The sequence below is a fragment of the Rattus rattus genome, chromosome X (genome assembly GCF_011064425.1).
Source record: "Rattus rattus isolate New Zealand chromosome X, Rrattus_CSIRO_v1, whole genome shotgun sequence".
Classification (NCBI taxonomy): Eukaryota; Metazoa; Chordata; class Mammalia; order Rodentia; family Muridae; genus Rattus; species Rattus rattus.
The window spans coordinates 86,783,914-86,807,401 of NC_046172.1; the positions used below are offsets into that span (position 1 = coordinate 86,783,914).

The following is a 23,488-nucleotide window of genomic DNA, read 5'->3' on the forward strand; positions in this document are numbered from 1 at the left end:
GTCTTACAATAAAGGCCAGGCTGGCCTTCAATTTGACCTTCTGCTTCTGCTGACAAATTGATTATTTTCAATACAGTAGGAAATACTTAAAACAGTGTTTGAAAAGCTAACTTACGTAAAACACCTATGGATCTTTTTAAGGTACACCATCAACCTTTGACAAAGATGGCTGGATGATCTCATGGTACCATGGAGTAAAAGATAAAGAAATGCATACATATGATCCCAAATTGACAAAAAGAAACAAAATCCCCTATTTAGTGGGGTTTCTAAACTTATTATGCATTTATGTAACTCCTTCTATATATGTCTCCTTCTATATAACTATGATCCTTAAATTTACTCTAACTAGAAAAAAATACTCAACAAAGTAACTAGAGGGACAGAAGTATGTGGTCCCCGAGTCTTCATCTGGAAAGTTAATCCACTTTGTGTGCTAGGCTGAGGCTTTCCTTACTCCTTCAGGAAACATTTCAGTTGTTCCTGTAGGTGATAAATCTGAGGAGAGAGAAGCAGAGAAACATTATAAAAGTTCTGTGAGGTTTTTTTTTCTGGTATTCCAAGCTTTGTTTTTTTAAAAAAAAAATCCTTCATTACAATTTCAAAAGCATGACAAAGCTCTTTCTGTACCACTTCAAAACATGTACAAACCCTTGGAGATATTTAAAAGGTTAAAAAATAATACCATAGGCATTTGTGTGACTTTTGAGATGTAATATAACACTCAGCTAGTTTGTTTCAAGTTCTTAAGGCTGCCTACATCATCCACATTTATAGTTTAATCCCTCCACTTTAAACCAAACTATCCATTTAAAAAATGGACAGTTCAACAAAGGAAAAAACTGTTACTGACTAGCGTTCCTGTCTGGACTCCCAAATATTCAACTTGCGATGGTGCTGAATCCCAGCGGTCCTTTAGCTGGGTCCCCACATGTTCTACTGTTATTGGTTAACTCTTTTTTGTAAACATAAATCTAAATGTTCTTTGAAAAGAATATATTATTGATATGCGGCCTCTGATATTAAAAATTCCTGGTTCATACAAAGTTGAACTTTCAATGACAATGTCCCAAATCTGAAAATAGATTAAGAAGGTAAAAGATTCTAGTTAGAGTGACCAGTCCCTAGATACAACTCATAATCATAGGATTGCAGCTCATTCACAGAATGTATTAGAGTTTTGACTTGTAGCCGGAATTCAGAAAACTCTCCAAAACACACACACACACAAAAGCAAAAAAAAACCCCATAAACTGACACACAAAGAAAAGAAAACCTCTCATATTAAATAATTCCTCACTGTTTCAGATCACAAACCAGAGGGAAACAGGATATTTACAATCTTAAAATGCATCACTTCATGTAATATTTATTTATGTAGACCAAAAAGCAACTGTTACTTGGAATTGTAGTGTCGCAGAGTTCCAAAGAACAGTCTCACCATGGATAACTCAGGCCCATTGCTGTGAGCATGATGTCTTTTAGTGTCCACACTTATAAAGGGAAGCTTAAAACTGAACATGCTCAAAACTGACTATGTGTGCAGTATCTGGGCTCCTCCCTTGGTCCTGCCAAGGCTGGAACCCCAGTATAGGGGAATGTCAGGGCAGGGAGGCGGGAAGGGGTGGGTGGGTGGGTCAGGGAGCACCCTCATAGAAGAAGGGGGAGTGAGGATGGGATTGGGGATTTATGGACTGGTTAACCATGAAAGGGGATAACGTTTGAAGTGTAAATTTAAAACTATCCAACAAAAAAAGGAAAAGAAGAATCTGGGCTTCTATGAAAAATATACAGAGGTCATAGTTCATGGTAAAAAAGACCATTGTAGTTAGTTTGTAAGAGATTAGATAAAACAAGTGGAATAGTCTTTTCTCAAAATGAATTTATGTTAAAGTTTTTTAATAAAATCTTTGTGATTATATTACCCCCTCCCCTTCCCTCTTTCCAGACCCCTCCCTCCCATGTATATCATGTAACACACATACACACACACACACACACACACACACACGATAAAATTTTAAAGTAAAAGCTTAAGCTAGATCTGATTCTGCTCCTTCATACTCAGCAATGAGTTTCTTAAACACACTTAAGACTAAAATCCACCTTTCCTAGTCTACCCTACATGGCACTCCACAGGTATTCAATGACTATTGAATGAACAGACTTTCAAAAAGGTTCATCTACCCTGCTTTCTCACTCCAATGCTGTTCTTGTGAGACACACAGCCTGAAATTAGATTAGAGGTAGGTGAGTTCTTCATAGCAAAATATTTATTTAAAAATATCCTTCTAAAAATATCCTTCTTACCTGCTCACACTTCTCTTTTTCCAGTATGTTAAGCTTCTCCAAAACATTCTGGAAATGTCTCTGAAAAAAAAATTGTATCAGTGATGAAAAATGTACCTCAAGGGAAGAGAAGCACAAAACACAGTTTGGAACTGTTACTGGCCATTGTCTCAGGTCACCCGGTACCATTTCTCCCTTAAAATTGCTTCGATTTTAAAAATTACTCAGATAAAATAAAACAGGGATGTTTTAGTAGACATTTCTAAGAAGTTGTTTAGGTTCGTGAATGAACCACACAGCGACGGCATGAGTAAAAATACAGATGGGTCTGTGAAAGGAAGACATCAGGATATCTGAGCTGAAAAGAACTTACCTTGAGGGTCAAGTTTTCCACATTCCGAAGGAGATCCTTCTGTCGCTGGGCTTTTTTATAAATTTGCTGGAGCTTTTGTTCTTTGATATGAATCAGTTTCTGAATTTCCATGACTGAAAAAGGCAGAGAAAGGATTTTTTTATGTAAGTATAACTTTAAATTATGAATCAAGTCCAAGTCCAAGGGCCTTTTAAAACTAAGCATTGTAGATAATGCATGTCCCAAGTTGTCATATTATAATACTGCCGCCCACCCTATCCAGTTCCTTCATCTTTTCCTGACTTACTTATTGAAGTGTAATCTTGTTCTTTTTCATGGAGGCTAGATTGAATAAATTTGGCTTGCAGCTCCTTTTCTAACTCTTCTTCAGAATTGTCTGTCTCCTCCTCTTTTTCTTCATTTCCATCATCTTCATCTTCATCCTCTTGATCATCCTCATCCTCATCCTCAATTTTGCTATTCTTATCTTCCACATCATTACTATTGCTGCCAGTCTCGCCCATCATCTCCCGAAGCACATCATATTCTATTGATTTTAAGCAAGGGAACATTGAACTGATCTGAAACTTTACAAGTGATCATAACCTTTTCATCAAATTCACTGGGCAACCAGTGACTTTTATACATTATTTTCCTATGGAAAGATCATTCCCTTTGTAAAATAAGAACAAGGAATATGAGATACTAACAGTCATCCATGTATTCAATTAGCAAGATGCCTAGAGAATAGAAGGGCTCATAGGAAACTGAATACCAGGGCATACAGGAGATTAGAATTCCAACCTAAAACCCTAGAAGCACAGGAAGACCAATAAAGATGAAGGACAAAGGCATCTTTTGTGACTGGATCTTTCACACAGTTAGCACTTGCCGTATTCTGAAGCTCCTCCTGTTTTCGATAAATTACCTGATGAACTAGCACCACCCATCTGTGGGGTTCCTGAAGTAGTTGAGATGCACCCTTGACTTTCTATTTCCTTAGTATCATCATCAGCAACAACTTCCCAGCCTGAGAGGATAGCAGTCAAGGAAAAAGCAGAAGAGAGAGCGAGAACCCAGTAGAAAGGGAAGTGCTCTTTAACTAAAAATGCTCTTAATATCTAATTTAGGCCAAACTTGAATCATTGTAGCTGCATTCCTGGTGTGGAGAACTGCCTTATATTAAGTTACACACATAAATAAACTTCCGTGGTCTGTAATTATTGTTTCTATCTAGAAAATCAAATTTCAAAAATCTTAAGTTAGACACTTCAAAACTGGTGCTCAGACACTTGAAAGACTACTCATGCTGCTTAGTGAAACACGGCTTACCTGGCATGTATATTTGAATTTGATCCCAAACATCACAAACAAAAGTGAAATCACCAACCAGAGGTGCAATGTGTCAGCACATTTACACAAGATGAAGCAGACTATAAGAAAAGTATTTGCTATAAAGGATACGGACACTGACAGCTTCAGCATCTGAGCATAGCAGTCTCTTCACTTCCTTTTCCACACTTGGAGACTGAGTGTACTGAAGCAAAGTAGAGGAAAAATGCCGGTAATGTCATCTAGCACACTGTTTTATGTAAATACCCTTTTCCTATATATTATTGAATTAAAATGATTGGGACTTATTACATGCTTATCCAATCCAAGTCCTACTTAAATAGTGCTATTCTGTTTTTTGTAGAGAGTTCATTTTTCACAATTAAATCACTTGAGATGTTGAATTTTATCTTTCTACAACTCTGTGGAAAATATTTCAAGTGCTTATGTTTTATTATTTATCTTGACTCATATTATAAAAGAGCACTAATTCAATGTTAGTTACTTATAAATGATTGGTTTAAAATCTAAACTCCAAGATTTCCTTGTCCCATCTTTTTATTAAAATGTTCCTACAAAACTAGATCCTATCTACATGTTCTCCCTGGAATACAATTTTAAGCAATTACTCTACATCGATTAACTCATCATGACACAAATATGAAACAAGGCTTTTGATTAGTTCAACCAATTGTTAGTCAGTTGAATCCTGAACTCCAAGGAATAGCTTTTGAACTGAAACTAAAGGTGAAAAAGCAGTCTGTGACTCGTGGTATCATCAGCAAAACTGTTTCTCCTTTCACCTAGAAGTTATTACTGAACATTAAATTATTACTCAATGAATAAAACCCAGCAAATGTATATGTGTGTATCATGTTAAAGTAAACAACGAAGATTATGACCAATGCTGTACCTCACTGAAGTTGATTTCATCCATTTGTTTGACATCTGGGAGCTATGTAGTAAAGTACAACAAAGAACAATGTTATATTTTGATTGTTCTATTTACGACTACAACTATATTTAACTACTTTACTTAGTAGACAATAACTTTCATTCACTCACATGTTATTAAACCAAAGTTAACACATAAATTAGAACAGTTGATCTACAAATTTAACACACTTTCTTTCAGAATTCTAACAAGGTTTTCTGTTTACACATACAAGTTTATTCTAAATTCATATGGAAGGATACAGATTCTAAAGTGTTTATAACAATATTGAAGCAAAATGAAGTGGTAGCAATCAACCTTCCAATTTCAAGATTTACCACATTACAGTATCCGTGGAGAGATTGATGCATGGATCAGTGGAAAAAATAAGGAACCCATAAACAATATCATACAATATCTAACACTAAGGAAGAGGTGGAAGAGGAGAGGGAAAGGGTAGAGGAAGAAGAACGGGAAAAGGAGAATCATGATTGCAAGCATAAATATAAAATTTAAAACTTGAAAAAAATGAATGAGAAAATCTTTATTATCTAGAATAAACAAAGACTCCTTAGATTTAACAAAAAAAGCAGGATACTTAAAAACATCAATAAATTAAGTCTTGTCAAAACTAAAAGTCTTGCTGTATGGAAGAGCTTGTGAAGAGGGCTAAGCCCTCAAGCTATCAACTTTTTGAAGGTATTAATAAACTATGCATATACAATTAAACACAATAAAATTACTACACAGTTATCAGAACTAGTAGAATAAAATAAAATAATGACAAGATCTAATGTAGGTAGAGGAGGTGGAGAATTTGGACCAGTCATATATTATTGGCAGGAATATAAAACAGTATTTCCTAAGATGGATGAATTGCAATGATGACCATTTGATTTGTGGTATTGTTCTATAGCTTTGTAAAATGCTACAAAAGGGGGTTGGGGATTTAGCTCAGTGGTAGAGCGCTTGCCTAGCAAGTACAAGGCCCTGGGTTCGGTCCCCAGCTCTGAAGAAAAAAAAAAGAAAAGAAAAAAAAAGCTACAAAAGGGTAAACTGTGAAAAGATTACACAACAAACTTCTATTTCTATTTCTTCCAATTTCATATGAACATCTGATTATTTCATTAAATTCTTAAGATGAACCCAAGGTATAGTACTCTTCCTATAGCTCACCTGATGTAAGAATAGAGGGTTTCACTCCCACCCAATTTTTCTCTTTCTCTCTCTCTCTCTCTCTGTCTCTGTCTCCCTGTCTCTCTCCCTCTCTCCCTCCCTCCCTCCCTCCCTCCCTCCCTCCCTCTTTCCCCGCCCAAAAAAAAAACTCTCCCTATGTATCCCTGGCTATCCTTGCACTAGCAATGTAGCCCAAGATGTCTTCAACTAATGGCAATCCTTTTGCTTCCAGGTTCCTAAATGCTGAGATTACAGGTGTAAACCAACATGCCTGACTTTAAATCTATAGAGCTGAAAACTGAAAGCATGTCAAGTTCATGATTCTTCTAAACCCCTAACAATGAGCCTGTAACCTAAAGAACTGGGTCTGTTTTTATTTACTGCTGTAGTCCCAACTGCTCATAATGCTGTGGATTTGGCATATTCTTAAATTTTTACATTTTTGAGACATGATCAAAATAGAAATAGAAACAGCCAAGGATTCCTTAAACTCATAATCCTCCTCCTTTAGCCTCCAAAGTGCTCAGATTATGGTAGGTGCCACAACATATGATGGGAATTTATTGAATATATATATATATATATATATATATATATATATAAATGAATCTTTTCTCCCTCTTAATCCTCCTCTAATCCACCCTGGAGAAATGTAAGTTGTATGAGACTAACCTTTTTTGTTGTTTTCCGGAACCTTTTCTTTCTGACATTCTTAAGTGGTGGAGTAACTAAAATAAAAACATGATGAAACATACCATATAACTGAAGACTGTCCTATAGCTACACGAATTCGGTAAAGAACTATGCTGTGCTCTTAGAATGACTTTTTTCTTTAAAAATAAGAGGTTAATGAACCAGGTAAGAGGTTCCTGGTTCATAGTGACTTGCAATTCAAGAGATCAGTGTAGTCAGCCAGAATGAGCAACGGACTGGTGACTTACTGCCATGCTTCCAGTTATACTTTTTCTTCTCTGCCTTCCCTTCAATATGTCCAGTAACAGTAGGACCAGTAGAGATAACTGGTTCTTCAGGAGAAGAATGAGGCTCACCTTCAGGACTGCATACAAGCATCTACATTGAGCACAGACAAAGAATTTGATTATTGCCCAAATACTGGTTAGTAATAAATCATGATCATACCCCCATAAATCTGGAGCACAGAAGATTCCCAGCATTTCCCAAAGCCAAGTAGTATGCAATATACATTCAGATTCTCTTTACTATATCCCTTTCCCATCCTTCCCTCCTTCCTGCTCTCCCTGCTCTCCCTCTCTCCCATCAACATGATATATAAATTCCACTGTTACCCAGTGTTTACCATTGCAGAAGGCATAGTATGAAATGCAGACATTTTAGCATTGATTAGAGAGAAAATAAAAAAAGCACCAGCAGAGATGATGAGTAAGAACCAATTTTTCTTCAGTTAGCATACTGCTTTAGTAGAAGGTGCAGAAAAAGACCTTAGCCATTTCCTATTTTTAAATTATTGAGAGCCATTATAAATGGCAAATAGGGATCAGGAGTCTGTAAAAGCAAAGAAATGAAAAGTTAAGTAACAGATACCAAAAACCAAAGCATTTACCATGTAGTAGGAATAGTGCCAGAGAGACTTATGATTTCCACAAAAGCTACGAGAACTAAAAGATTAGGAAAATCAACCCAATGGAGGGGAAATAGCATAATGGCAGGTAGAGCACTTGCCTTAGCATGCACAAGCACTTTGCCTTAGCATGCACGAGCACTTGCCTTAGCATGCACAAGCACTTGCCTTAGCATGCATGAGCACTTGCCTTAGCATGCATGATCACTAAAAAGCAAAAGCAAAACAAGGTTTTGTGGATATTGGGATATCACTTAGTTGGTAGAGTGCTTATCTAGCATGCGCAAAGCCCTAAGATCCTCAGTACACCTGAGTGCAGAAAGGCATGCATGTAAGCCCAGCCTTTCATAGTTGAAGACAAAATGATTAGAAGTTTTGAGTCATACTCAACTACATACTGAGTGCAAGGCTAACCTGGGATATATGAGACCGTATCTCACAAAATCATACCTGAGAAATATCCGCTGTCTGATAAAATGTTTTTCTATCGACAGTTTTCAGGCTTCCAATAACACAAGGCAAATTAACCAGCTTAGCAGGCAGTGAAACATTTTCTACTTGAACAACTGCATGATGTCCATCAGCTAAAGGAAGGTAGAAAAAATATTGACATTTCAGTGAACTCTCTAATCTCCAAGAATTTGAATAATGAAGACTTATGTGAGAGGCAATTTCTTCAGTGAAACTTACTATTTCTTTAAAGGCTACAAATCAATATTCAATTAGTAACTTCTAGAAAAAATAGCTTGCTTTTTCATATTGTATTTTACTAATTAAAAAGTAAATTTCTTTCTAATGGTAGCAAAGATTAGAAAGACAGCAACTGTTTTCTTGTCATCACCAAAAGCAAATAGCATTCATTTAAATACATTTCTTTTAAAATAAAAGAGCCTTGTCTAGCCTCAATAGAAGAAGATGTACCTAGTCCTATTGCAACTTTATATGCTAAGGTGGGCTGATATCTATGGGAGGCCCCCCTTATCTGAAATGAAATGGAGGAGGGGTGGGGGAGGGGAGGAGGGAAAGGAGAGAAAGGGACTGGGAGGAAAGGAGGGAAAGGAAGCTGTAATATGGATGTAAAGTAAATAAATTAATTTTTTAAAAAGGCTGTCACTTTTAACATTGGATTTGTATGTTGTCTAAAGTTGGAAAGATAACATACTCTATTCTTTTTCAGAACTCCTATGTCTGGCACATAGCAATCTGTAGCAAATTGTTTAATATGTTGTGAATTAATATTAAATACTTACGAGAAAAGCCAATTTTTAGTTTATCCTTTGTGGCAGCATTTCTAGAATGTATAATTTTCCTGACAGCATAAGCTTGTTCCTAAAAGGGAGGAAAATTAAAAATCAGAAAGATTGTCTAAGTGAAAGCTAATGGAATAAACATTTCAAGGCAAGTCTTCCCTTTAAATGAACCTTACATTTCCCAAATATTAATTATGCTATGTACCATGAAAGACCATGCATTGTATAAGTCAAGCTAGATACAGTCTATGCAATTTTGACATTATCTTTTAGAACTGCAGTTGGTGCTTTCTCCCAGCCTTTCAGTTCTACTTCTTACTGCTATCCTTCCACTGGAAGGCTGGGCTATGGTTTACTAGCTATATTAATTAACTGTACTTGAATAATAACTTCCCGCACATCTCTATCATAGCTTCATAAATGAAATAATATTTGAGCATGGTTATCAATGGGGAAAGACTCAAGCTAATGTTGAAATGAGTTTGATAACCTTGCTTGGTGAGGAATTTGCAGGTATATAGTGGTAATCCCTCCAAGCACCTCTCTTTTGAGAGGACAGAAAACGTTTTAGAACAATCTTACCTTGGCTGTCCAGAAAACCAGCTGTTAATGTTTATAGTGAGTGAGTGGATGATCCGTAATTGTCATAGTTGTTTTGCCAGAGAATTAACCCACATGACTGATAGTATATACAGGAAGAAAGAAAGATTGTGAGAAGAATATGCACTCTAATAAGACTGCTTAATGAATATGATTTATGGGAAGGAAATGTTCTGATCTTTTATAGCCTGAAACACAAATGTTATCTCGCAGCCTAAAAACACAAATGTTATCTCGCAGAACTACACTTTGCACTGAAGATATGTATTCTGAGGTATAAAAGTTACCATTACCGTGGCAGAATTAATATGAACTGTTCCTCAATTTCATGAGATTCTCATGCCTTAAACTCATAGCTTGTTTTTGAGTTCATAAAAAAAAAAAAAAAAAAAAAAGAAGAAGGTCATGAAAACCTCTTGCTCACTGTGCTGACCATCTCTGTTAGTATTGGTTATGCTATATAAAAACTTATCCATGATTCTCACTAAAATGTGCATATAGTTAAGTAATATTTTATTTGGCATCTGACTTCTAAAAGTCATCATTTCCAAAGTCAATCCAAATTACGCACGATGTTATTTGATGAATAACTAAGCTATTGTGAAATGACTGTCAAATAAAATAGTAAATTTCAACAAACTAAATGGCCTCTGAACCTATATGTAGATACACTGATTTGAAGTAAAAAAGGATTTAATTTTCAATATTTAAGTCATCCAAATAGACTAACAGTAGTAATTAAACAGAGACCATGGGATAGCAAGAAGCTTTTGTATGTTTCAACTGCAATTGCTCAGCACTCCCTGGAGAGAACGGAGAGAACGTTAAGAGTCCCATGCTTACATATCCAGACCATATACACTAGCTTCTTGGAATAAATTCCTTGAGTGGTATGCATAGAACCTAAAGTATGACTTCATTTATTCATTACTACCATTTACTGCAAAGAAAAAAGATCACAAAATTAGATCTGTAGGAAAGTCAGGAAGGATCTGAGTTGAGGAAGGTGTATAAATATGATCAAAATACATTATGCAGAATGTCAATTAATAAAAATATTTTAAAAATCAATCCCTTAGTATAATTTTAAAAGTTGTTATAAAGTACAAAGAGTGCAAGAATTTATAAAAAGACCCAGGAAGGGGCTAGAGAATACATTATTTTTGATACTTATTTGTTTTACTACTTTTAAATATACACCCATGTATATAAATAATGAATAATAAACATAAGAGTGTAAGGACGGGGTTAGGGATTTAGCTCAGTGGTGGCTTGCCCTACCGAGGCATAAGGCCCTGGAGTTGGGTCCTCAGCTCCGGAAAAAAAAGAACCAAAAAAAAAAAAAAAAAAAAGTGTATGACTCCCTAAGGCTGCCAGTCAAACTCCAGCCTCAAAGCCTCTAGGCCATGCGAGCAGTCTCTAAGCCGCGTGCGCGCGCGCGCGTGCGTGTGCGTGTGCGTGTGTGTCTGCGTGCGTACGTGCCTGCGTGCGTGCTTGCAGGCCTGTGCCTGCTGGTATGCGTGCACAGACAGCTCAAGAGCTCCCCTACTGATACATATCTGAAAATGTCAATGAAACCCCTTTGCACAATTAATACATACTTGGGCAAAATTTGAAAGTAAAAAGTAAATGAAATAACCTTGGGGCTGGATATACCACTTAACGAGAGAAAACAGAAAAAACTTAAGACCAGGAATACACACACAGAATTTAAGGAGAAAGCTGCTAAGCAAGATTTCACAGATCAGTCTTATTTTTTAGGCTCCTCAGCAGAACTAAGATTAGGGCATTTCGTTCATTTTAACGCCTTTTTGGCGACTCCTCTTTTACAGAATAAAACTTTAGGAACTCAAAAGGTTTTAAAGTATACTATCTCTTTGTTAATAGTCCCAGTAAAAAGGTTTAAAGAGAGAGAAAGGGAAAAACCTCTCTGAGAAGTTTTAATAGTTTTTAAAAATCGAAAAGATGCCAGCGGCAAACCACTGAACTGAGAACGGGACCCCCGTTGAAGGAATCAGAGAATGAACTGGAAGAGCTTGAAGGGGCTTGAGACCCCATATGTACAACAATGCCAAGCAACCAGAGCTTCCAGGGACTAAGCCACTACCTAAAGACTATACATGGACTGACCCTGGACTCTGACCTCATAGGTAGCAATGAATATCCTAGTAAGAGCACCCAGTGGAAGGGGAAGCCCTGCCCGCTAAGACTGAACCCCCAGTGAACGTGATTGTTGGGGGGGGGCAAGGGGGAGGATGGGGAGGAACACCATAAAGAAGGGAGGGGGAGGGGATGTTATCCGAAACCGGAAAAGGAATAACACTCTAAAATGTAAATAAGAAATACTCAAGTTAATTAAAAAAAAAAAAAAGATCTGACTTAAACACGAACTTTACCAAGGCAGAAAAAAAAATCGAAAAGAACTATCTATTTTAAAAAATGAACCTATTTTCCTCCAAGAAATATTCATTTTTCTTAATTTGTTTTTGAAAATTCCACGAGGCACTCTCGGAAGCCTAATTAAATGAACAGAACCGCTGCCCACAGCTCACATCTGGCTTATCTCCCTCCGGCGGGACAATTGGAAAGGTGTAGCCAGAGAGCCCAAAAGCCCTTGCTCCAGACAACCAAACTTGGTCCCGCATTTTAATTTTAAAGCGCAGAACCTTGTGCTGCCCTTTGGAGAGTGTTTTTTTTTCCCTGGGGAAACCCAACTGAAAAAGTTCCGCTCCTCCCGCTTTTGAGCATTTGTGCTGAAAAAATATCCCTGCAAAGCCACGGGAGCCTTCACACCTCGAGGTCCATGAACCCGGGCGAGGCAAGATGCTGAGGAGCCACCTTCCCACCTTCCCGGAGCCTGGTGGTCCTCCGGCTCACCTGCCGCTGCTGGCCGGGACTTTTTCTTGGGCATCCCTGCTGGCTGAGGTCCTAACTCAGGGAGCTTGGAATCTCTGAGAGGTCGGAGCGGAGCGTGGAAGAGAACCGGGCTTTAAATGTAGCGGGCGCCCAAGCCCCGCCCAAGCCCCGCCTCCCCCGAGGCCGCCAGTCAATCAGAGGGCTGGGGCCTCGAGGCCTCCAGGCCATGTGTAGCCTCTAGGCAGTGAGTTGGCAAGCCTGCGCCTGCGTGCGCAGCCAGTGCACGGGCTCCCGTTGCTGCAACCAGGCTGGCACGGGCGGACAGGTCACGGGGCGTCCTCAAACCCCAGCCACTAACTCATACGTGGGGGCAGGGAGCGGGGCGGGGCGGGACCTGAGTCCACCTGAAGGACCTGGGACGCACGCACGCACACACACACGCACACACACACACACACACACACACACACACACAAGATGGCACAGCACATGCTCAACCCCCTAGTCTGTCACTTGGCGAGGATGTTAAACACTACATGCCCGAATCCCCAAACTGACTAGCCATTGCGGAAGCCTCCTCAGAGAGGCCCACATAGGCCAGGCTGAAGCCTGCCCCTCCCCTACAGCAGCTGCGCCTGAGGACCTTTTGACCTCTCGGGGATCACGGGTTCCTCCTGTGGGGCGCCAACGTGCCACCCTGCCAAGGCCCTTTGCTGCCACAGGTGGTCTACTCACTCGTCCTCTACCCCTCCCCCCCACTTCCTCTCCCGGTGCTCACCACGCTCCTGCCCCTTCATCCCCACGCCCCTGGCCGCCCCGCCCATCCCCAAACTGACTAGCCATTCCAGAAGCTTCCTTAGAGAGGCCCACATAGGCCAGGCTGAAGCCTGCACCTCCCCTACAGCAGCTGCGCCTGAGGACCTTTTCACCTCTCGGGGATGACGGGTTCCTCCTGTGGGGCGCCAACGTGCCACCCTGCCAAGGCCCCAAACTAACACCAGCGGTGCTGTGGGGGTCCCCCAGGCCCCAAACTGCCACAAGCAGTCAACTCATCCGTCCCCACGCCCCTCCGGGCTCCCGCCCCCCCCCACTACCAATTTCTCTCCCGAGCTCACCGCGTCCCTGCCCTTCATCCCCCACGCCCTGGCACCCCCTCCCAGGCCCCAAACTGACTAACCATTGCGGAAGCCTCCTCAGCAAGGTCCACATAGGCCTGGCTGAAGCCCCTATGGCGGCTGGGCCTCCTCTCGGGGCTCACGGGTCCCTCCGTTTGTGGGGCGACACCGTGCTACCCTGCCAAGGCCCCAAACTGCCACCAGCGGTGCTGAGGGGTGTCATGATCCCCGGCTCATCTCACCCATTTGTCCCCGCTGTCTCCTGCCCCTCGCTGCTACCCCGGGCCCAAGATCAGGTCCAGCCGGATCAGCCATTTCTTTCTGTCAGCAAGGCCAGGCTGCGGCTTCAACCGTGTCCCCATGGGGTGTCACACCAGAGGGACCTTTTGACCTCCAAGTTCCCTTTGTAGAAGGCCATTTCAAAGCCACTCACCTACATAGCCTTCTGAAGAGCTCTGCACGGGCTGTACTGGGCGGGTCCTATGAGGCTCGGCCCTACTAGGGAACAGGAATCATCAGGCCTCGAGCACCTCCAGTCTCAGATGTGTCGCAAGCACTTTCAGCGCCAAGGCTGATAGGAACTTGGGGCTCTTTGGGGCCCACATTTTCAGATGTTGGAGGTCATCCGTTAAGGGGCTTCAGAAATATGGGGCCCCCAGTCCTCCATCAAAAACTGCCTCATGGAGAAACTGCCTCAGTGAGAGCTCCGGCAGTCGGAGCACCCTCAACGGGTGCTTCCTCACCGCGCTCCATGACCCACAGTAACTGGGGAGAGTCTGGTGGGGGACTAAAATGGCGTCGAGTTTTGTCACGTGGTACCAGAGTTTTCCAGAATGTTCAAGAATTATGCAACAATATATTTCCCTTAAAGAGACAGTGACACCAATAAGACATTTTGTTGCCTAACATTTTATTATCTCTACTGCTTAAACACTTAATTAAGGCTTATTTTTAAAGTGTTTTTTTTTTTGACAAACTCCTGAAATCATTTCCTCTAGATATATACTTGGTTTTTATATTCAATGAAGCTACATTATCAGATCTTTAAAACTTCAAAAGAAAGTTTTGGCGTGTTTTGGAATCCATCAATATAGATTATGATGGCTGCTAGAACTCTCAAATCTAACTTGCAACCTAAAATACTGAACCTGGGGCTGGAGAGATGGCTTATCAATTAAGAGCAAAGATTGGTTTTGCGAAGAACCACACTTCAGAGCCCACATGAGGTTGTGCACAATCTGATACTTCAACTCCATTGTGTAATCTGATACCTCTGGCCTCTAGAGCACCTGCATTCATGTGCACACAGACACACATAATAAACAATTATAAATTGTCTTAAAATTAAAGTACTGACCTTATTGCAATGTGTCAACCCTTCTCTTTACTTTCCTTATTCCTATTTATGTACACTAAATTACACTGAAAACTGCTCAGAACTTTAAAAAAATAGCTATAAATATTAGATAAATAGTGTTCTAGCAAAAATATCTGATGAAATAGTTTTTGGATAGAAGAGGGGAGTGTAGTAGCAGCTTCTTTAGAAGTGTAATACTCCTAAAAGCATTGCTTGAGAATTTATTTTGGTAGCATAGTAATTGTCCCTAATGTAATGGGTTTCAGTATAACAGTTTGAATGTGCATTTCTCTACACAGATCATACTCTGCCTCTCTAGTATACTCACCAATCTCACCTTTCCTGCTTCCCCCCTTTACTTTTTTCAGAGCAGAATGTGTTTTATTGACTTTTTTAAAAAATAAATTTTAGAATAGTGTATTGACATTTCCATAAGTGTGTGTGTCACTATGCATTGTTTCCACTTGCTCACTTCCACTCTGACTTCCCCCACACCCCACATTGGCTCCCTTCTTTTGCCCATATAGTCCCTCCCTCCACAACGTCATCTATCCCATTACTCTTTGTTCTCCTCTTAAGATCTCTTCTTCCCTTCCTATGATCCCCTTTCCACTTTAATGACTCCCAATGCATGTCTGAACACAAAATACATGTATGCAATTTCCCTTTTTGACTTGTTTATTTTATGTGTATATGAGTGTTTTGCTTGCATGTGTGCACACCACGTGTATGTCTGGCGCCTAGCACATTACCTAGAACTGAAGTTCCAGACAGTTGTTAGTCACCATGTGAGTTCTGGAAACTGAACTGACGTCCTCTGAAAGTGCTCTTAACTGCTGAGCCATCTTTCCAGCCCTTGTATATATAAATTTGAATCTATGTTCTGCATATAAAAGAAAGTGTGATATTTGTCTGAGTATGGATGATTTCACGTAATGATCTCCAGTCACATTCATTTTCCTGTAAATGTCATGACTTCATTTTGTTATCCCATGATCTCATTTTTATTAAAATATGTTTCATTTTATAATGACTGAATACGATTCCATTTCATGTATGTGTACCACATTTTTATCCACTTATCTCTTGGTGGGCATCAGGTTGATACCTTTTCCTGGCTGTTTTGAATAATGCGACAATAACCATGGATGTGCAAGGATCTCTCTGCTCTGTTGACTTTAGTCTTTCAGGTATAGAAGACTATAGTCAAATGATATGGCATTTCTGTTTTTAGTGTTTTGAGATACATTCTAGCTGTAGTGAATCAAAGGGTTTCTCTGCAACCTTTGTTTCTTTGATGGCAGTCATTTGGAATGAGGTGAGCAATCTTAATTTGTGTTTTCCTGATGGCTAAGATCATGGAACACTTTTTCAAATACTGATTGACTGTATTTCTTCCTTGGAAAATTACCTATTCAGTGCATTGGTCCTTACTGATTAGATGTTTTTGGTTTTGGCATTTAATTTTTTTTCAGATCCATATAGATCCTAGATACTGGGGTGTTTGGGGTTTTTCTTTAATTTTACATTTCTGCAATGGTGTTCATATGGTCAGGTGAGAACTGGTGTGAACTGGCGGTCTTGCTCCATTGTGTGGGATCTGGGATCAAATCCAGGTAACTAGACTTGGCAGCAAACACTTACCTGTGGAGCCATCTTGCTAGCTCTACCCTAGATATTTTTATTTTTTTATTTTTTTATTTTTTCACAGGTAATGTCTACATTTATTTTATACCAAAAAAGTTATGTGCAACAAATAAACATTCTTTCATATTTACATCTGTTTTTATTTACCAGTTAGCAAAATGGTATCCTAAATCTCTGATAAAGAATATTTCTATCTATATTAAAGAGGGAATCTTCCCAGTGAACTACTTTTTACACGAATGTTTACTCAGGAGCTTTCAAAGCAGGAGTAATATTTTAGATGGTACATACTTCACAGGTCATACACACCTACGATCTAGGCCATGCTCAATACAGCCTCGTAACACTTCGCCTCTCCTGGGCCAGTTAGTTTAGAAGGGGGAGGGTGTGTTTGGTCATATTGCCTGGAATCCTACTCTGCTCTTTTGACTCAGGGTTCTTACAAAATTAGGATTCATGAATGTACTGCAGAAAATGCTAGAAGGTGGAGAGGGGCAGGAACACTGATGGATGTGCACTGGGAGGAAACAGGAGGGGTGAGGTTCACAGCCTCAGACAGGTTCCTGGATATGACAGTGGGGAACTTCACTGACATTCTTCTGACTTCAAGGGCAGGTCACCCACCACACCTCCCAGTACCCATCGAATCAACTGTGGTACCAGCTGGGGCCTAGCAAGGAACTGCTGAGCAGTCTCTGTGGTTTGAGCTTTGTCTTTCTAGAGACAAGGTCTCAAAATAGCCCAGACTGCTCTTGAACTTCTGGTCTTCCTGCCTCTACTCCCCAAGTGCTGGGATTACAGGCATGTGTTACCATGCCTGGCTGTACTTTTAGTCTTTTGAATATAATTATAAATAAAAGAAAAAAGCAACAATATTAATTTTATTGTTCTATATCTTACCTCACAGGTTCAAGGACCTTTTGTACCAAATGAAATACTTTCCTACGTACATGGGTGTTTTGCCTGCATGTATGTCTACACACCATAGGCATGCAGTGCCCTCAGGGGCCAGGAGAGGGTGTCAGATCCCCAGGAACTGGAGGTGCAAATAAAGGTTGTTAAGCAGAAATGTGGGTGATTGGAGCCAAACCTGGGTCCTCTGCAAGAATGACAAGTGCTCCTAACTGCTAAGTCACCTCCCTGGCCCCTCAAACTCGACTCTTTACATGAAAAAAAGTCAATGCTTTTCACCATTCCTTATATATAATGAATTTGAACCACTCATCCTAGCACTTGGGAGGCGAAGGCAGGAGGAATGTCAAGTTTGAAGCCAGCATGGGCTATATAGTATGTTCTAGGATAGCCTAAGCTACAGAGAAAGATCATGTGTCTCTTTAAAAACAAAACAAAACAAAAACCACAAGAGAAGAGCTGGAGAGGATAAATGGAACAGAAATAATTCTTGGCACACAGCTAGTGCAACCAGTTAAACCTGAGTTGTACCAGAAGTTTACCCTCCCTGACAGAAACTAGCTGTGGGAAAGGACCAAGGGAAATCCCACAAGCCAAGCACAGGCCCTGGAGCATACCTAGCCAGAACTTCTCTTACTCCCTCAAATATTGTTGCTACGAAGTGAGAGGCTTCCTTTGTTAGGATCACTTCAAACCCATGAAGCACAGAATTACTGTAGGAGTCATTTCCCCCCTAGTCTGCCTCTCCGTATTTCCTGTAAGCCAACTAGCAGTGTTCATTATTAGTCTGTGGGTAGCTTTTTGCACCAGGGTTTCACTATATAACCCTGGCTGTCCTGGAGCTATCTAGGCCAGGGCAGCCTAGAACTCAGAGATCCTCCTGCCTCTGCTCCCCAAGTGCTGGGCCGCCAGTCAAGTGTGTGTCACCAGGTCCGGCCAAACCCTGCTTCTTCAGTGTTTAAATACTCAGTCTGAAACGGTCAGAACAGTATTAGCAGTTTTATAACACAGTGTTTTCTCCCCCACTCCACTAAGTTTGATAGAAGGTACAGAGAGAAGCCTGAATTCCCTCAGGGCAAAACTACCAAATAAAACACAACAGGCTCACTTACAGAGAACATATATTTTAGCAAAAAAAAAAAATTTTTTTTTTCAAAAAGATAGGGTCTCCTGTAGCTAATGCTGGTCTCTATTTTGCTATGTAGTCAAGGATGACCTTGAATTCCTGATCCTCCTGCATCTAAATCCCAAGTGATGGGACCACACAAGCAAGAGCACACTGGTCAGCAAATGCTGTTTTTGCAACAGCACCTGTTAACTCTCAGTGAGAAAGGGGTATTCATTCTATTAAGTCACAGGAATGTAACAAACAAACAAACAAACAACCAATAATGGCGGTACTCCCAAGAGTTAGGAAAGCAAAGGGAAGCCTCGAAGGGTCTGGTGGATGGAACCCTCGCACATTTTGAGTAAGGGTTGGAGACGTCTGTAATGTCAAGACAAGCTTTAAAGCCACTCTGCTGAGTGACAAAAGACGGAACAGGTCATTTGGAGTTGGGACCCAAGGGACATGTCTAGCAGAGCCTTGATATGTAAGCAGCAGAAGTCAGCTATTAGCCATTCCACTGCCTTGGGAGACCTGGACACAGGGCTATGAGATGACCTCACTGTACAGTTCTCCAAAGAGGACTTGGTTTACCATAAATCCCATTCAGTACTTTCTAGACGTCCTTTAACTACTTCAGATGACAACAGCAATGCGTACACAGTAAGATAGTCACGGAAATGTTCACATTCATGGGGAAACACCTTTGATGAAATCGGAATTGAGCTCTCTGTTAAGACACTGGTCGGAACCTCCTAAGTAAGAGGGCTTTACAATTCCTATTTTATAGCTGTCCGGGCCAGAAATCCTATGGTACATCAGTGACGATGTAAGGTCTTAAACTGCCCCACAACTGCGGTCTCAGAATTTGCTATCTAGTTTCCTATTTTTTAACATATTAACCAAATTATAAACAAAAACACTGCCACTTTTCAACCCGAGTAATACAATGGCCGCACAGACCCTTCTGGTAGAATGCAAGTGCTCTGCTTCGCGGTGAGGAAGGAGAGGAGGGGTCCTTCTGCCCCAGTTGAACACACAGAATGATTTGGTTTGAGATTTAAGACAGAAGGCACTTTTAACATCTCCTTTAAGATGCTAACCAGAGAAACACAGGCGCTATGCCACCAGGGTTTATTCAGATCACCTCTGGGTTTCTTCTCACTGCTTCTGTGTGGCTACCGGAGTGGGACAAAGTTTCCACATTTCTCTTCCAGATCTTTCTACGTGTCGTGTTTCTTCTGAGTCAGCAAACGGTTCCTCACGACAGCCCTAAGGTTTACAAATTCAGTATGTGATTCTGAAACACTTACTGACAATCCTTAGTGCAAGAAGAAAGGACAAGGGGAGACACTCTGGACTGACCTCGGAGCACTTGGCTTGTGCCAGCTTCAGTCTAATACTGCTGAGCTCACGGGCACCGGAAGCGAGGGAACACACCTCTACTGAGGTCAGCTACTGTGTAAGAGGCTTTGCCCAGAAATGCCATAGTGGTTTCAGTTTTTCTCCAAAGACTACATCCACTTCCCACGGTCAGTGTCCTGAGATCCTTGGAATTAAAAGGTCTAGTCACGTGACATCCCGTAAGGTCCGATCCATCCAGTTCTGACTAGTCAAGCTTGACTTGGATGTTCAGACTTAGTTTCTTCCTCTCAGAGGAGGAGATGGAAGGGAACCAACCACCCTCCTGTTTCTGCTGTCAACACTGCACCAGGGCTGTCAGCACGTTTCCCAAGATGGTCTGTCTGCGTCTACTCCCTCCACTGTTTACCAGTCCCGGGGAGCTGACAGTCCCTCGCTACTCTTCAACTAAACTGTACAGTAAGTTCTGCAGGAGTGGATCCAATGTTTCTACCTTTATTTACAAATATCACACGAATGGACTCTAATTGAATCTACAGGTTTAAATCCATCGGCTAAAAACATATTACATACTGTAAACATGGCAATATTTAATACAGTATCTATTCTAAAATATTTTCATGTTCATGATCACATTTTGTTATACCTGAAATTGAATTTATACACATTAAAGAATTACTAGCAATGGCTGCTCACTTTACGGTTGAGGACCGGGGGCTAGGGCTACATTTTATTATCTCAGAAACATCTTCAAGGTAAAGGTAAAGCTTGTCTTTGATTGGCTCGGCGTATCCTTTTTTTGTATCCAGATTTAAAATGAAGACTGACGCAGGAAATAGCTAGGGCCCCTTCTAATTTACAATATTAAAAAAAAAAATCAGTTTAAGATTCTCAGGAAACAGTGAACTAGACTGTTGGGGGAGGGGCTGACAATGGGGGGAGGGTGGGGAGGAACACCCATAAGGAAGGGGAGGGGGAGGGGATGTTTGCCCGGAAACCGGAAAGGGAATAACACTTTAAATGTATATAAGAAATATTCAAGTTAATAAAAAAAAAAAGAATCTTAATAAGAGGGATTATAAACCTTCTTGGCAAAAATAAACAATATAAATGTTTTGATAAAAAAAAAGATTCTCAGGGAAAGTGTCTGTTGTGAATTAAAAAAAAACTTGTAAAATAAACTTAATGCAAGAAATGTTGGAGACGGTTGGGTGGAGAACCCTGGCCGTCAGTCTTCCTTAGGCTGCAGCTGTCGCTTCCAGGCCTCATTCAAGTAAACCAGTCGTTTGTAGTTGATGATGAGGAGAAGGAAGTTCAGCACATATGTGGTGACGCAGATGATGCAAAACTCCTTCAGCACAAAGTACAGAATGTAGGCCAGGTACAAAGACCCCATCACGGACACGATGGAGAAGGTCATGAGGACCAGAGCTGCAACTGCGCTGGCTGTCATGCCAAGGAATAACTGTAGTATATAAAATATAAGTCCAAAGACACTGTTTGGCTGGTTTAATACACCATCTTTTCCAAAAATGGAACCCAAAAGACCAAATCCTCGACCCCATCGGGCCACCCGTTCCCACCGCGGCACCGACACTCTCAGCAGGACGGGCGCCGCCATCTTCCCCCCTCCGCCGCCGCCGCCGCCGCCTCCCTCCGCCTCCACCTCAGACGCCGCTGCCCGTCCGGGCCAGACCCAGCCGCTGCCGCTGCTGCCACAGCCTCCGCCGCCGCCCTAGATATTTTTAAATAACTCCTATCTCATTTTTGCAGTGCTGGGGAGTGAACCAGAGCCTTGTACATGCCAGGCAAGTGCCACTGAGCTACTACCCCAGCCCTCCCCTTTTCCTTCCACATCTCTTTTCTCCCCTAAACTCCACATGTGCAAATAAACACATAAACACACGATACTTGCCTATCAGGCTAAGTTATCTTGTGCAACATGATGTCTCCGTTTCCGTACATCTTTTTTTTATGTGAAAGACATAATTTTGTTCTTTTAAAATGAACAAAAGAATAATAAAATTCCATATTGTATTATACATTCTTTATGCATCCATCTGTTTATGGGCTGATTCTAACACTTGGATATTATGAATAGCTAAAACATGAACATACAGGCAAATCTATACTAAAGTAACCTGAATTTAGGAGGTGTTTACTCTGAACTATATAAGTGACTCATATGATAGCTATATTTTGAATTTTTGATGAATCTACATACTAAATTCTATGTTATGGGCTATACTAATTTACATATCCACCAGCCATATATAAGGGTTTGGGTTCATTTCCCCCTACATCCTTTCTAACATCTGCTGTTTCTGTGAGTGTGTGTGTGTGTGAGAGAGAGAGAGAGAGAGAGAGAGAGAGAGAGTGAGAGAGAGAAAGACAGACAGAGAGAGAGAGAGAGAGAGAGAGAGAGAGAGAGAGAGAAGTGTGTTCTCTCATTTTTGAGCCATAATTTCACTAACCGTATAACTCACACAGATTTCAGACTTGCTATGAACCCGACTGGCTTTGAATTCAGTCCTCCTACCTCTGCTCAGCAGAACCGAGTCTTTTTGTTTGTTTTTTCCAGACAGAGTTTCTCTGTGTGACCCTGACTGTCCTGGAACTGTCTCTGTCAGAGAGCAGGCTGGCCTCAAACTCAGACTGATTCACCAGCCTCTGCCTCCTGGGCACTGGCATTAAAGGTGTGCATCACCACTGCCTGGCTTGAAGCTGAGTTTTTATTTTGCACTTTCTTGTTATTGCAGTGCAGGGGAATTGAACCTACGTCATCATACATGCAACTTCTTGTCTGGACTGCTTTTTACTTTCTACTTTGTGACATGGTCTCACCAAGTTGCTCAGCTGATAGTGAACTCACTCTGTAGTTGGGAAAGCTTTGAACTTACAATCTTATTGACAGCCTCCTGGGTAGGCCAGTTTGTGTTTTCTTTTGTTGATAGACACTCTCACTGAAGTAAAATAGTATCTCAATGTAGTTTTGATTTGCATTTAAAGATGATGTGCTGTTTCCATGTATTTATTGTGTTCATTTTTTAAAGTATCTGTTCAGTTCCTTTGCTGTTTATCGGTTTGTGTTTTTGTGGTGGTGGTGCTGTTCTATTGGTATTTAATGTCTTGAGAATATGTCTATACATAGTCTGGATAATGGCTGACAAACTTTTCTCCCATTTAAGTCTATTAATTCACTCTACTAATTTTTTTGAGGTTTTTATTTTTTATGATTGTCATTTGTCAACTCTTAACATTATTTCCTTAGCTATTTGAGTCCTGTTCACGAAGTCCTTCCTATGTCTATATTACAAAGCTCCCATTTTCCTCTAATAGTTTGAAACTTTCAGGATTGTGTGTGTGTGTGTGTGTGTGTGTGTGTGTGTGTGTGTGTGTGTGTGTGCATACATGTGTGCCTGGTGCCAGTGGAGGTCAAAATAGGGTGCGGGATCCCTTCAAACTGGAGTTACAGATGTTTGTGAGCCACCATCTGAGTACCAGGATTTGAACCTGGGCCCTCTAGAAGAGCAGTCAGTGCTCTTAACCACAGACCCATCTCGCCAGGCCCCAGTCTGCATCTCTTAATTTTAACTAGGGA

General features: G+C 40.8%; 2 protein-coding genes across 2 annotated transcripts; both read right to left on the reverse strand.

Moving 5' to 3' along the window:
* Nucleotides 1-295: 295 nt before the first annotated feature.
* Nucleotides 296-12,444, reverse strand: Taf7l (TATA-box binding protein associated factor 7 like). Its single transcript, XM_032889442.1, has 12 exons — nucleotides 12,244-12,444; nucleotides 8,934-9,012; nucleotides 8,134-8,267; nucleotides 7,025-7,154; nucleotides 6,756-6,811; nucleotides 4,887-4,928; nucleotides 4,106-4,178; nucleotides 3,570-3,671; nucleotides 2,949-3,188; nucleotides 2,663-2,775; nucleotides 2,311-2,370; nucleotides 296-498 (listed from the first exon to the last, which is right to left on the reverse strand). Exons 1-12 carry the CDS (start codon nucleotides 12,442-12,444, stop codon nucleotides 454-456), a joined length of 1,275 nt encoding a protein of 424 aa, XP_032745333.1. The 3' UTR covers nucleotides 296-453.
* Nucleotides 12,445-21,112: 8,668 nt separating this feature from the next.
* LOC116888882 (vitamin K epoxide reductase complex subunit 1-like protein 1) lies at nucleotides 21,113-21,547 on the reverse strand. The gene has a single exon (XM_032890145.1). It carries the CDS (start codon nucleotides 21,506-21,508, stop codon nucleotides 21,116-21,118), a length of 393 nt encoding a protein of 130 aa, XP_032746036.1. The 5' UTR covers nucleotides 21,509-21,547; the 3' UTR covers nucleotides 21,113-21,115.
* Nucleotides 21,548-23,488: the final 1,941 nt, after the last annotated feature.